This window comes from Gossypium hirsutum, chromosome D10 (assembly GCF_007990345.1).
Source record: "Gossypium hirsutum isolate 1008001.06 chromosome D10, Gossypium_hirsutum_v2.1, whole genome shotgun sequence".
Classification (NCBI taxonomy): Eukaryota; Viridiplantae; Streptophyta; class Magnoliopsida; order Malvales; family Malvaceae; genus Gossypium; species Gossypium hirsutum.
In genome coordinates this window covers 64,600,576-64,615,888 of record NC_053446.1, presented here as the reverse complement: position 1 = coordinate 64,615,888, position 15,313 = coordinate 64,600,576, and the positions used below count along the sequence as shown (strand labels likewise).

The 15,313-nt window shown below is 40.5% G+C and overlaps 2 protein-coding genes across 3 annotated transcripts; one reads left to right on the top strand and one right to left on the bottom strand.

The window, feature by feature from the left end:
- The first annotated feature begins 849 nt into the window (after nucleotides 1–849).
- On the top strand, nucleotides 850–2,221 carry LOC107920004 (acetylglutamate kinase, chloroplastic-like). Its single transcript, XM_041103620.1, has one exon. It carries the CDS (start codon nucleotides 1,300–1,302, stop codon nucleotides 2,053–2,055), a length of 756 nt encoding a protein of 251 aa, XP_040959554.1. The 5' UTR covers nucleotides 850–1,299; the 3' UTR covers nucleotides 2,056–2,221.
- Nucleotides 2,222–3,053: 832 nt separating this feature from the next.
- LOC121222582 (disease resistance protein RPM1) lies at nucleotides 3,054–6,750 on the bottom strand. Of its 2 annotated transcripts, XM_041103619.1 has the most exons (3): nucleotides 4,493–6,750; nucleotides 3,452–4,393; nucleotides 3,054–3,281 (listed from the first exon to the last, which is right to left on the bottom strand). In XM_041103619.1, the coding sequence occupies exons 1-2, from the start codon at nucleotides 6,357–6,359 to the stop codon at nucleotides 3,534–3,536; spliced, it is 2,727 nt and encodes a 908-aa protein (XP_040959553.1). In that variant the 5' UTR covers nucleotides 6,360–6,750; the 3' UTR covers nucleotides 3,054–3,281; nucleotides 3,452–3,533. The 2 variants fall into 2 exon arrangements, with proteins under 2 accessions (XP_040959553.1, XP_040959552.1); XM_041103618.1 differs by having other exon boundaries at nucleotides 3,452–6,749.
- Between the last annotated feature and the right edge of the window lie 8,563 nt (nucleotides 6,751–15,313).

Genomic DNA, 15,313 nt, shown 5'->3' with positions numbered 1-15,313 from the left:
GACAAAGACTAATTTGATCCTATATGGATATAGTTGATGGACAAGACTGTTATAGAATACTTGTTATATTATAGAAAATTTTGAGCCCATAAAGTTGTACATTTATCAGGAAATATATGTTGCCCAAGTGGGAGATTGTTGGATTAAAATCCCCAATTATGGACACATATATATAATGTATAATGCTATTATAAAATATGATCAAAATTAAGTGACCAATTATGTTATAAGTGTCATAGGTATCAAAGTGTCATGAAAATAATATGTAGATATCATAAGTTGTAAGTTGTATTTATAACTTGATGAGGGGTCAAATTATAAATACTCAAAACTAATTTAATAATCAATTATTTAAAGAGATAGTGGTTCCCAAGAAATAGAGTTATCTCATATATCTTTTCCATCCCCATTTCAGAGATATACTAGAAGAAAAACTATTTTCTTGAAAGATCAAAACTTTCTAGGCAATCTTCAACAATGGATTCAGATACACTTCTATACATAGTCTTGTTATTGATTATTTGACATGACAGATCATAATTTATTAAATTTTATATTAAAACAATATTTTCTCATAATAATTTAAATATTACTTAGATGTCAATAATATATATAATTAATGTGACCTTTTCAATTGTTTGATAAGAAAGAAAAGGAGATAATTGTGTCAATATGGTTGAGATCGAAAATAAAGTTAAATTGAAGTCTTTCGTCCAAAACAAATGATATTATCCTGTTTTTACATACTTTTTTTTATAATTTTTTTAATATAATAATAAGGATGAAGGATAATATCACACTGTTGGATTTTAATAAAATTTCATTTTAGTTTCTTATTTTATCTTTTTAATTATTATAAATTCTTTTGAAAATAGAATGTAATAATTTGCTTACACTCCTGGGTCGTGAATGAGTGGGTGCACCATTAGCTCCTTCTAAGCCAGAGCCAAAGCAGCAGAGAAGAGGAGAGGAAGATAGAAAAATGGGCGCAACAGCCACCGGCAAATCTCTCCATTTTTGCTCTTCACAGGACCCCCTTTCATTTCTCTCCCTAACAAAGGCAAAATCAAAAGCAGAAACCCTAAACCTCAACTTCAGATTCTCCAAACCCCCAATTCTCGTCGCCTTCGTCTTTCCATTAGAGCTTCTTCACCCTCCTCCACCGCCCTCAATGACCCGCCTCTTCCCTCTCTCACCAATTCCGATCTTCAACTTCGAGTTCGAATCCTCTCTGAATCACTCCCCTACATTCAGAAATTTAGGGGAAAAACCATTGTCGTCAAATACGGAGGTGCCGCCATGAAATCTGCGGAGCTCAAGGCCTCTGTTGTCAGGGACCTCGTCCTCCTCTCCTGCGTTGGCCTCCGTCCCGTCCTCGTCCATGGCGGTGGTCCTGAAATCAACGTCCTTCTCAATCAGCTCAATATCCCCGCTCAGTTCCGCGATGGGCTCCGTGTAACCGACGCCAGGACCATGGAAGTTGTTTCTATGGTCCTTGTTGGAAAAGTTAACAAAGACCTGGTTTCTCGTATCAATTACGCTGGAGCCACCGCCGTGGGCCTTTCTGGCATGGACGGCCGCCTTTTAGTTGCCAGGCCCAGCCCAAACGCTGCACAGTTGGGGTTTGTCGGAGAGGTTGCGAGAGTGGACCCCACAGTCCTCCAAACGATCGTGGACAACGGAAGCATCCCGGTGATTGCTTCAGTGGCGGCGGATGAGTATGGTCAGCCTTACAACATCAATGCAGACACGGTAGCTGGTGAGGTGGCGGCGGCATTGGGGGGTGAGAAACTGATTCTGTTGACCGACGTCGCAGGGATTCTGAGAAACCGAGAGGACCCTGGAAGCTTGGTGAAAGAGATTGATATAAAGGGAGTGAAGAAAATGGTTGAGGAAGGGAAGGTAGGCGGTGGGATGATTCCCAAAGTGAATTGTTGTATTCGATCGCTTGCTCAAGGGGTTACCACTGCTAGCATTATTGACGGTCGTGTTGAGCACTCGTTGCTTCATGAGATTATGACCGATGAGGGCGCTGGCACAATGATCACCAGTTAAACTATAGCCTACTCTCCCTTTTTGTTAGTTTTAATATTGTAGCTCTTCTATTTATTGGAGTTATGAATGCATTGCTACAAACTTCAATGCTTTTTGTTATCAGTTCCTGAACAATGTTTCTTTTCGGGATCAATAGTTTAATAAAATCAAAGGTGAGATGTTGAAATTTGCTGACTCTGGTTTAAGCCTTTTTCTGCTTCAATCTCTTATGGAAAGAATAAAATGGGTAATAATGGAAGCTGAAATCAACTTCAATTAAGCTGTAGATGTATGATACTGGCTGAGGCAGTAGCTTTGAGTTTCAATTTTTCTGCCTTGAATCACTTTCTCTCAACTTTTTGGCTATTAACTCTTTCACAGTCCTCTCTTTATGCGCTTTCATTGTAAATTTGATATTTTTTATCTTTTGTTTTATCAGTTTGCATGAAGTTTTATATGGATTCTCCCTCTTTTGTTGGCTATGCATTTTCTTGCGTATATGGATGTTCGGTTCATTGGAACTTGATGTTTTAGTTGCTCTATATATTTGGTTTATTGGAATTTCAAGTTGCTTCAGTTGCCCCTGTTTGTATAATAGATTAAGAAACTCCACACTTTCTTCCTGTGGAGCTCTGTTACCTAAATTTGGCTTGAGTATTGTATGTGTATGATATGAGTATGCTTTTTCTTCTTTTTTTTTTTTGAAGACTTTAATATGTTTGGAGGATCATACCACGTTCCTATGTCCAAATAAGTACTTTAGGAAATTAAAGAGTCCAGGTAACATAGCTTTGTTGATTGCAACTTCTGAATGTACTTCTTGTAGTTCATTGTATTTTAAAGGCTTAACCCTCTTTAGTTCATTTATTTATTTCCTCTCATTTAGTCCTTTTTTATATACTTCGTTGCTTAACTTATTACCTTTTTATTTGGAAAACTGTCTTCCATGTACGCAACCTGTAATTTACCATTGCATGTAAGATGATATTTTCTAGGTTTTGAGGTGGAAGCTATTGACGTGAAGTGAAACAATGAGTATAATATAACAAGCAAAAACGACATAAGGTACAAGGAGCTATTTATGAGATTGGGGGCCGGGAAGGAAACATACATCAATCAACCACATTGATCTGGTAAGTAATTATAACCAGTTAGACTGGTAGATTCAAATTTAGTCTCTTCCTATATGGTTATTCTACATTCAGTTGAATTGATCCATCTGAAAACCATTGAGTCCCTGCCCTGTCCTACAAGTAAAATCATCCAAAAAACATAAAATAAAAGAAATAGCAAACCAGAACAATGTAAAATCTATGTTGCTCTCGCTCTTTTTTCTTGAAATAATATGGTTATGGAGATATGATCCTCTAAGGACCACTCAAATGCATGTTAAGACATAGAAAAAGATTGAACATACCTCTTTATTGGCCACTCAACTGTGTCTGACACAGTACCAACATCGGAATTTTAAGACATGGAAGGAGATCCATCCAAGTGCTTCAACTAAGGAGTTCTAACAAGCGTGAATCACCAAGCTTGTAGGTTTCATGCTGTGTTCCTTTAACCGTGAAGTAAAGGAAATAGATATTTGGAATATGCCTGACTTTCCAATGATCAGAGCCTCCATCAGGCAACAATTTTCGAACCGACTCCATGGGCATATTGTTAAATGAAAGAGTCTTCAGACATTTTAGATGAGAAATGGTAGCAGGCAACTCCTCCAATTGGGGGCTAGGTCCAAGTTCTAGATGTTCTACAAGTGTTAATGATCCTTCATCTATTATCAGTCTCTTTAAATCATTTAACCAGCAAAGCCTCAAGTCCTTGAGTTTCTTAAAGTGATTCTTGTGAAAATGCAGTTGAGCTCCACTGTATCCCTCAAAAATCCAAAAGAAGAGTAAATTTGGTAGAACACCAAGGATTTGAAGTGAATCATCTGATATTCTTGACCATTCTAAGGTAAGTTTTGTGAGGTTCCTCAGTTCATAAATCCAACCAGGTAACTTCATTAATCTTCCTCGTAGCCTGAGGCAACGGAGAAAAACCGGAGGGGATGACATTTTATGTAGGTGAAGAAGCTCTTCCTCTTTTATAGAAGAAATTCTCAATGACTGAAGGTGGATCATCTGCTGTATTGCATCACATAAAGCATTCACACTTTCTGATTTTAGTTTAGTGATGCATAGTTTTCTCAACCGCTTCAATCTTGCTAACTCGCGAAAGAAGTTACCACCACTGTAGGCCTCCAAGTCCACCTCATACAGCTTTTCTAAGGACTCTAAGCTCCCAAAGTTGGAATATAACTTCATCCCTCTTCGAGTATTGATACTGTAGATGCTTTGTTTATCTTTGTAGTAAGCTACAAGATATTGAAGATTGAAGAGCATGTTGATTTCAACTGGTAACTCGCTTACAAAAGAACGTTTTAGATCCAAAGTTTGAAGCTTATGCAATTTACCTATAGATCTTGGGAGCTTTTTCACCTTTGTGTCCCTTATGCTCAAGTATTTCAAATTGAACAGATTTCCCAGTTCCTCTGGAATATAAGTCAATGGGGCTCCTTCAAAGTCCAGTTCTTTCAACAATTTGGACTTTGTGAACTGTAAGAAGCAGAATGATTTAGGTAACTCTTCTATGTCAAAGAAAATTGCTGAATGAGTTTGATAATTACCAACAACCATTGGGAAATTGTTTGATTTGTTGCAGATGGAAAGATGTCGAGCTACACGATAATGGTTGGACAAATTTTCTGGACATGTTTGAATGAAACTCAGTTCTTTGGACTTGGAAACAACAACTTCGCGCATCAAATCATGGAGCTGGCAGTTTCTGACATTGCCAATAGAATCAATCACTGATACTTGAACCAAGCTTCTGTTAATCAATTCGGATAGGTACGTCATCGCAACTTCTTCTAAGGTCATATTGTGTTTCCCTTTTACGAACCCCTCTGCGATCCACAGCCGAATCAGTCTCTTGCAACTTATGGGATAATCTTCAGGAAACATGCCCATGAACAAGAAACAACCCTTGAGATGGTAAGGCAGATCATAATAACTAAAAGAAAGTATCTGTTTTACATATGAAAGATGTGGACTACTGTCTAGCTCAGCACTAAGGCTATCAAGTAAGCGTTTCCATTGACCAACATCCTTGCCTTTGGTTGCCAAAAGTCCAGCAATGGCCACAACTGCAAGGGGAAGTCCTTCACATCTTTTGACTAATTCAAAAGTTAAACCATTCAACTCTTCAGGGCATTGTTTATCTTCATCATACTGAAAAGCAGTTCTGCGTAAGAGCTCCTGTGCCTGTTCTAGTGGAAGAGGTTCCAAATTATGGACATGAACTAGTGAAGATTTCTTGCAAAACTCAGCAGTATTCATACTTCTTGTTGTCATTAAAATTCTGCTTCCTTTGTTGTTATCCAATAAAGCATGTTCTATATGTCGCCAAAAATCTTCCTTCCATACATCATCAAACACCACGATGTAACTTTTATCATATAGATAGTCTCTGCATATGCTTATCAATTCTACACCATCCATTGCGTCGACCCTAACAGGTGGGGACTGCTTTCGAGACTCATACATCTGCTTCATCATGGTCCTTAGCAACACCTCCACCCTGTATGATTGAGAGACGGTGATCCAAGCATGGCAGTCGAAGTGTCCTGCCATGATTTCATCATCAAAAGCTTTCTTAACAAGGGTCGTCTTCCCAACCCCTCCCATCCCCACCACTGAAACAATTGTGCGTTTCAGCTCTGCATCTGCCAATCTACGGGCCAACTCTTGTCGAGAAGAATCAATGCCCACGAGTGCTTCACTGTTGACAAAATGAAGTCCCATTCGAGGGTCAATCGGCTCGTTACAGTTCTCACCTGGAACATGTTGCAGGGTGTTGAACCTGTATCTTTCACTTCTTTCCTTGATTTCATTAACAGATGTTTTGATATCTCTGATCTTTGATGCTGCCTGGAGATGCCTTTTCACGGTCTGGACCATATGAGCTATTCTGCTCAGGGAAGCCATTAAACCTTGCTGCTGCTGATGTTGTGCAACTGGAACATGATAAAGCTTGTATTCATCCATAACATCTTCTATCTGGAAAGCCACCTCCCTTACATGTTGCACCCATAGTTTGAAGCCACCATTGGAATCCTCTTTGTCTACCATTGGATCTGCTTGTCTAAGGAAACAAGCAATGTAGTCGAGCTCGATCCGGATGTCTTCAACTTCTTTCTTAAGCCGTCCAAATAGTTTCACCTCCGCACCAAGGAATGAAATTAATCTATCAATAACTATACCCACAGCTATCTCCGCCATTTCAGTTCTTTTCCTTTTCTGGCGACTTGACAAATTTTTCTTGTTAAGTCTTCCCCTATGTTTACATGATAGATCATAAATAGAAACTTTGAGGTTGTTGGCCAATTAATTCATTACGTGTGGAATCATATAGGTCAGTGAGAACACGCTTTTACAAAGAAATGCGTGGACACCAATTTGGTCGCTGCTATAATTTGAATCTATTTAGTGAAATTAATTTCTTGAATGTTTATAACTTTATATTTTATAACTTCACAATATGAAGCCACAAGTTGTTGATAGATCACAAACAAAAGTGCTTATGCAGCTTTCCTAATAGTCACCCCTTCTTATCCCTTTTTTCCACGAACTTTAAAGAGTGTTTTCCACAATTTTTTAATGGATTTTACTGAAAATATGTGTTCTTTTTAATTCTGAACTTTTATGTAATTTTAAAAAGTAAAGATCAAATTAAGGCTAAAAAATTTATTTGATCTTTTTATATATAGACTATTAAAATGGTAAAATTACATTTTCGCTATCATAAAAATATTCAATTTAATTTAACCCTCAAAGTATTGTTTCATTTTATCATTAGTCTCATTAAAATTAACCTCACTTCTGCGATATAGCTAAATCCTCATAGGGCCTATAAAAGAGTGTGGAGGCAAATAAGTGCTCATTCACATGGAATACTATACCAAAGCCACTCACAAAAAGCCTTTTATTGCATGAGGGGACACTTTGGTCTATTGTGGCCTCCCCATTTTTTTTATTTGAATAGGACAAAATTATTTGACTCATATATCTCCTTTCTTGCACATTGAAATATATATAGTATAGCCACATGATCAAACTTTTTCAATAATTCTGCTCTTCCTTCTTTCTTTATATTTCTTTTGATATGTGGTCACTATTAATGTCAGTCTGTTGTGAACGACCCACCAAGGCAGCAGAAGGCTACTGGAATAGCCACTACACAGGCTACTAGAGGGAGCACTCGGCCCAGAATGGCTTCCAAATGGCTGAAGGATTTTGTCAAGTGACACCTCAGCTAGTTGCACGTGGAAGGGAATAACGGTTCACACTCCTCTCATGCAGCTATCCTGGTTTTAAGGAGGAAAAATACCAGAAAAATATCATCATTGCAGCAATATGTTTCTGTTCCTTTCTCATCCCCTAAGTCTGTAACTTTCTTCTCTCATCTCTTTTCTGCAAATTTTCCTTGTAATTCGTTATAATTCCATCAAATACCAGTCCATTTTCTTCCCAAAATTACTGTTCTATTGGTATTTTTATTTTTTATATTGTGAGAACGTAACATTGGTGCTATCATTGAACCTCCCCAACCATGGGTGAACATCAAACTCGTCTTAAGGTTTTGGATGATAATATCAAGGCAATTGCCGATTCTCAAGCGACAATGCGTCGTGATTTTGACCTGTTAGCTTCTTCAGTGGAAGATCAGAGGCGTCTTCTTCAGGAGGTTTTGGCTAAACTCAAGGGGACATCCATTGTGGATTCTCCAGGAGCTTCTCCTTCGACGGATTTTGTTGGTTTCTGTTGGTGCTGTAACTGAAACTAACAGATTCAGTGCAGACTTGTTAAGCAAGTCTCGAGACTTGCTGAGCAAACAAGAGAATTCGAGCAAGAGAAAGGAAGAAAAGCTAAGAAAAATGAATAGAGAAATTGATGAACAAACTAAACTTCATTCATAAAATGCATAATGGCACAATGCCAATACATAAAACAGGCACTAAGCTTGTCAAAAACAGTAAGCAATTACCTAAACATCACCTACCTCCACTATAGACATGGAAACTTGAAATTTTGGCTTGTAAACTTACACAAAGTTGTGTTTACAACTCATACATAAGCTAATTACATCAGTCAACAATCTAACTTAGTTAGAAATGAACTAAGATTACATTTCATTGACTAGGAATGACAAAATAAACAAAATAAGCTTGCATCAGCAGCTCCTGCATGACTTGGTCTTCATGGCCTGCATGCTGTTGAGTTTGCTGCATGCTGAACCAACTTCATTACTCCTCCTTGGTTTGCATGGAGCAAACACCTAGCTTCTTTCTTAGACATTCGAACCTTGTGACACTAAGGGCTTTGGTTAAAATGTCTGCAAGTTGATCCTCTGAATTACAGTGGATCAGCTTTACTTCCTGAGCTTGCTCCATTTCTCGAACAACATGCAACTTGATGCTGAAATGTTTTGTTCTTCCATGGAACACTGGATTTTTAGCAATTGCTACTGCAGATTGGTTGTCACAGAAGATCTCAGTAGCTTCCTCTTGATGCACATTCAAGTCAGCCAATATTTTCCTTAGCCATATGGCTTGGTTGACAGCACTTGCTGTTGCCACATACTCTGTTTCAGCAGTAGATTGAGCTACTAGACTTTGCTTCTTTGAGCTCCAGCAAAACATGGCTGAACCAAGGTTAAAAGCATACCTGAGGTGCTTTTCATGTCATCTATCGAGCCAGCCCAGTCACTATCAGTGTAGCCAACCAGCTTCAGATTTCATTCTTTGCTGTACTTCAAACCATAGTTTAAAGTGCCTTTGACATATCTCAGCACTCCCTTTGCAGCTTGGAAATGCTTCTCATTGCAGCAATGCAAGAACCTTGAGAGTAATCCTACAGCATACATGATGTCTGGTCTAGTGGCAGTCAAGTATAGCAAGCAACCAACTAGACTCCTGTAGGTTGTTTCACAAACTTTCTTAAAATCACCTTGGCTCGATAGTTTTTCTCCAACAGCAACAGGTGTTTTAGTTGCCTTGCTGTTTTGCATGGAGAACTTGGTCAGAATCTTTGTGGCAAAGCTTCTCTGGCTTAGAAATATCTCATTCTGTACTTGAGACACTTCCATTCCAAGAAAGTATGACATCTCCCCAAGATCAGACATATCAAACACTTCCTGCATCTTGGTCTTGAAATCAGCCAGCACTACTCGATCTCCTCCTGTCACCAGAAGATCATCAACATACAGGGACACAATGAGTTGTATTTGTGTCCCTTGTTTCTTGACATACAGTGTTGGCTCACTCTTGCTTCGATCGAATCCCAGATCAGTCAAGTAGCCATCGATTCTGCTATACCAAGCCCTTGGAGCCTGTTTTAATCCATATAGGGCCTTCTTCAGTTTGTAGACCATATGCTCTCTGCCAGCTATTTCAAACCCTTTTGGTTGTTCAACATAGATGTCTTCATCTAAGAAACCATTCAGAAAGGCTGATTTCACATCAAGTTGATGGATCTTCCATTCGAGATGTGCTGCTAAGGCAATCAGCAGTCTGATGGTGTCGAGCCTGGCCACTGGTGCAAAGGTCTCCAGGTAGTCCAAGCCATACCTCTGACTGAACCCCTTGACAACTAGCCTTGCTTTCAGCTTGTTCAAGGTACCATCAGCATTCTGCTTGGCTTTGTACACCCATTTCACCCCAATCACCTTTCTTTTGACTGGCCTTTCAACCAATTCCCAGGTCTGGTTCTTCTCAATCATGCTGATCTCCTCAACCATTGCCTGCTTCCACCCTTACTGAGCCTCAGCCTCTTCAAAGTTGCTTGGTTCAGCTATGGCTACATGAGCCCTTTCATAAATTTCAGCCAATGGCCTTGTTCCTCTGACTGGTTCATCATCAATATCCATTTCAGGGATATTTTGGTCTGGCTCAGCTTGGTCTGTTGCAAGTTCTTCAGAAACTTCTTCAGGTTCATGTCTTTCCCAGTTCCAACATGACCTCTCATCAAATACCACATCCCTGCTTACTGACACTTTGTTTGTTAAAGGATCTAAAATCTTATAGCCCTTCTTAACAGTGCTATAGCCCACCAAAACACCAGGTCGAGCCCTTTCAGACAATTTGTCCCTTTTAACAGCAGGTACATGTGCATAATAGATGCATCCAAAGACCTTCAGATGAGCCAATGATGGCTTGAAGCTAAACCAGGCCTCGAATGGGGTCTTTTGATCCAAAGCCTTGGTTGGAAGTCTATTTTGAATGTATGTTGCAGTGTTAACTGCTTCTGCCCATAGTGCTTTAGGCAGATTCTTCTGAATCATCAAGCACCTGGCCATATCCATCAAACTCCTATTCTTCCTTTCACTTACCCCATTCTGCTGAGGTGTATATGTGTTGGTAAGTTGATGTTTGATGCCTGCCTTATCACAGAAGGCTTGGAACTGAGCTGAGGTGTACTCAGTCCCATTATCAGACCTTATGGTCTTCACCTTGCAGCCTGTTTCAGTCTCAGCAGAAGTTTTGAACTTCCAAAACACAGTGGCCACCTCTGATTTCTGTTTTAAGAAGTAAATCCAGCAATATCTCGAGAAATCATCAATGAACAGTACGAAATACCTGTTTCCACTTAATGACTCAGTCTTCATAGGGCCACACACATCAGTATGCACCAGTTGGAGTTTTTCAGAGGCTCTCTAGGCTTGATTCGAGGGAAATAGGAGTCTGGCCTGCTTTCCTAGCTGACATACTTCACATACATCATCATGGTCCACTGAGTTGATGAAGTTTTCAGCCAGGTCTTCTCTGATCATTCGGGCCATCGATATGAAGTTGGCATGTCCCAGTCTTTGATGCCACAGCTTGGATTCATCTGAAGTGGTTGTGTAGGCAATGTCTGACTTCTTTGTCCAGTCAACCACAAAGCTCTTATCAGCCATAGGGACTGCCATCAGTTTGGATCCACTTGGATCACTGATTTGGCACTGGTGGTCTTTAAACACAACTGAATAACCTTTTTCCAGCAACTGAGCTATGCTGAGCAGGTTTCTGTCAATTTCAGGCACCAACAGCACATTTGAAATCACTTTGGTACCTGTAAGGGTGCATATCAGCACATCACCCTTGCCTTCAGCTTGAATAAAATGACCATTTCCTATCTTGACTTTAGTTCTGCAGCTTCTGTCTAAAGACTTGAAGATTGCAGCATCAGGTGTCATGTGGTTGGTGCATCCACTGTCTAGGAGCCAACCAGATGAGGACCTTTCCTGAGCAGCTGAGCATGACACAGCAAAAACTTGCTCCTCTTGGTCACTGTCCTCCTTAGCTACTCGAGCCTCAGCTTTCATCTGTTGAAACTGATTGTGCCTTGATTTGGCCTTGCTCTTACAGACTCTCTCAACATGACCTTTCTTCTTACAATGCTGACACACAGCATCTGGATTGAACCAGCATTTTTCTTCTGAATGACCAGCCTTTCTGCAGTGCTTGCAAGTCTGACCTTCTTTCCTTGCAGCATCATTCTTTGGCTTGTCTCTCCAGGCCTTCTTGCCTTTGTAGGCAGTATTTGTTCTTGCCTGAAAGGCACCTTCTTGGTGCTCCTCCAGTCTGCTTGCTCTCATCTGCTCTTGAGCATATAGAGCATTGATCAACTCTGTCAGGGAGATGGTGGACAGGTCCATTGAGTCCTCGAGAGATGAGATTTTTGCCTCATACCTCTCAGGCAGAGTTGCTATAACCTTCTCCACTATCCTAGCTTCATTGAACTGCTCTCCAAGGAGCCTGATGCTGTTAACCACAGCCATAATCCTGTCAGAATATTGCTTGACAGTTTCTTCTTCCTTCATCTTCAAATTCTCAAAATCTCTCCTCAAGTTTAACAACTGTTGCTGCCTTGTCCTCTCTGTCCCTTGAAACTCTTCCTGCAACTTGTCCCAGGCCTGTTTTGGTGATTCACAGGCCATAATCCTTGTGAAAATCACATCAGACACTGAGTTTTGGATGCAAGACATAGCCTTGTGCCTCTTGGTCCTTTCATCAGCATGCTGCCTGATCTGAGCCACTGTTGGATTAGCTCTAAGTGGCTCTGGTTCAACATCAGAGTTGACCACCTCCCACAGATCGAAAGCCTGCAGGTAGGTCTTCATTTTGACCACTCATATGTGATAGCCTTCTCCATTGAAGACTTGAGGTGCAACTGGTGAAAAGCTTGATGAAGCCATGGATTTGTGTAACAGATCCCTTAAGAAATAGGCTCTAGATACCAATTGTTGGTGCTGTAACTGAAACTAACAGATTCAGTGCAGACTTGTTAAGCAAGTCTCGAGACTTGCTGAGCAAACAAGAGAATTCGAGCAAGAGAAAGGAAGAAAAGCTAAGAAAAATGAATAGAGAAATTGATGAACAAACTAAACTTCATTCATAAAATGCATAATGGCACAATGCCAATACATAAAACAGGCACTAAGCTTGTCAAAAACAGTAAGTAATTACCTAAACATCACCTACCTCCATTAATGACATGGAAACTTGAAATTTTGGCTTGTAAACTTACACAAAGTTGTGTTTACAGCTTATACATAAGCTAATTACATCAGTCAACAATCTAACTTAGTTAGAAATGAACTAAGATTACATTTCATTGACTAGGAATGACAAAATAAACAAAATAAGCTTGCATCAGCAGCTCCTGCATGACTTGGTCTTCATGGCCTGCATGCTGTCGAGTTTGCTGCATGCTGAACCAACTTCATCAGTTTCACTCCTTTGGGCCGTCATAAACCCACTCCGGTACAGATGGCTCGATTTGCCAGCGATCATCCTAAACGTTGGGTAATGCAGGCAGAGCGTTACTTTGATTTTTATCAAATCAAACTGGACGATCGGGTAACTATTTCTTCATTTTATTTTGATGGTGCCGCTTCAGATTGGTATGACTGGATGCATAGAAACAGGCAACTTATGGGCTGGCCGGCGTTCACAGCTGCTGTATTGCAGCGATTTCGTTCTCATGACCTGGAGGAACCCGAGGGAATTTTGGCAAAGTTGCAGCAGAACTCTACCGTGGCTCATTATCGCTCTGAGTTTGAAGCCATTACAAATCACACGGTGCATCTTCTGACTCAGTTCTTGACTCATTGCTTTATTTCAGGGCTCTACGCTGACATTAAACACTCCGTTTTGGTTCACAAACCAGCCACCTTGTCCGAAGCCATGCATCTAGCCCAGCTCCATGAACAACGCATTCAGCTGGAACGTGGGGTACTTAAGCCCAGCCTGAGTGGTTCTAAACCATTGTTACCAACTCCCAAACAATCTCCTGGTACTTCAGTATTTTCTCCTTCCATCCCAACAGCAAGCGCAACCTTGCCCGGAGGTAACCGTGTTTCGTTTCGCCGCCTTACTCCTACTGAGGCTGCTCACCGCCGTTCACAAGGCCTCTGTTATCATTGTAATGAGAAGTATGAGTAGGGTCACAAATGCAAAGCAAAATCCCACCTGTTACTCTTGAAAGAAGAGTCCGAGCCACCTGATGCTCTCGCGCCTGAATTTTTATCGCCATCTTCACCTGCTGTTCCTGATTCCACCACACCTGACACCACGTTACAGCACCATTCTTCGATTTCTTATAATGCCCTTGCTGAAGGTTGCTCTTCTTCTACTCTTCAATTTGAGGGTACAGTTCATGGCAAACAAGTCCGGGTGTTACTCGATGGTGGGAGCACACATTACTTTGTGCAAACCCGTGTGGCCAAGTATTTGAATCTTCCAATAACTGCCTCTCCTAGTTTCTCTGTATTGGTCGGCAGTAGAGAGCGTTTAATTGGCACTGTCATTGTCAAACAAGTACCATTGGTAATTCAAGGCTGTGAAATATGCATTGATTTTTATGTCTTACCATTAAAGGGATGGGACATGGTCCTTGGTGTTACTTGGTTATCCACCCTCGGACCAGTTATGATGGATTATGGGTCATCTGTTTTTGAGTTCAAGCATCACGGTCAGTCTATTCGATGGACAGGAGAAGCTTCATCCTCGGTTCAATCGGTACAATTTAATTGGTTACGCCGCCTTCAACAAATCAATGCTATTGCAGAATATTTTCGTTTGGAATTGGTTTCCTCTCATCCTGTTAATTCCACGCCCCTCCCCTTGGAATTAGAACAGCTACTTGCTTCATTTTCTGATGTGTTCCTCAAACCGCAAGGTCTCCCTCCTATTCGCGCTTGTGATCATGCGATACATTTGTTGCCTGACCATGAGCCAATCAATATTAAACCTTACCGTTATCCATATTTTCAGAAGTATGAGATTGAAAAACTAGTTGCTGAAATGCTTCGGGATGGAATTATTCGACCAAGCACTAGCCCTTTCTCTTCTCCAGTACTACTTATGAGCAAGAAGGATGGTACGTGGCGATTTTGTGTTGACTATCGCACCCTAAATGCCATTACCATTAAGGATCGATTTCCTATTCCATCCATTGATGAACTTTTTGATGAGTTACATGGTGCGGTGTATTTTTCTAAATTGGATTTGTTGGCCGGCTATCATCAACTGGGAATTCGTATTGGCGATGAGTACAAAACTGCCTTTCGAACTCATGAGGGGCATTACGAATTCCTCGTAATGCCATTTGGCTTGTCCAATGCGCCATCCTCCTTTCAAAGTCTCATGAACAACATTTTTCAACCTTACTTGCGGGATTTTGTACTCGTTTTCTTCGACGATATCTTAATTTACAGCCCTTCTTGGGAGACTCACTTGGAGCACATTCTTCTTGTGCTCTCGGTTTTACGACACCATCAATTAGTGGCAAAGCAATCCAAATGTATTTTTGGCCAAACTTCTATTGGATATTTGGGGCATATCATCTCTAGCCAAGGTGTATCCGTCGATCCTGATAAAATTGTTGCAATTCAAAAATGGTCATTGCCACGTTCAATTAAGGAGATTCGCGGATTTCTTGGTATCGCGGGATACTATCGACGCTTTGTTCAACATTTTGCCTCTATTGCAGGACCCCTTACTAATCTTCTTCGCAAAGATAACTTTCTTTGGACTGAATCTGCTACCAATGCTTTTATCAAGTTGAAAGAAGTTTTGAGTTCAGCCACTGTCTTAGCTTTGCCGGACTTCACGAAATCATTTACAGTTGAAACAGATGCTTCCGGTACCGGGATCGGAGCCGTTTTGTCCCAAGATAAGCATCCAATAGCA

Excerpts from the sequence above, each read along its gene's own strand:
- LOC107920004 (XM_041103620.1), top strand. The coding sequence starts at position 1,300 with ATGAAATCTGCGGAGCTCAAGGCCTCTGTTGTCAGGGACCTCGTCCTC.
- LOC121222582 (XM_041103618.1), bottom strand. The coding sequence starts at position 6,359 with ATGGCGGAGATAGCTGTGGGTATAGTTATTGATAGATTAATTTCATTC.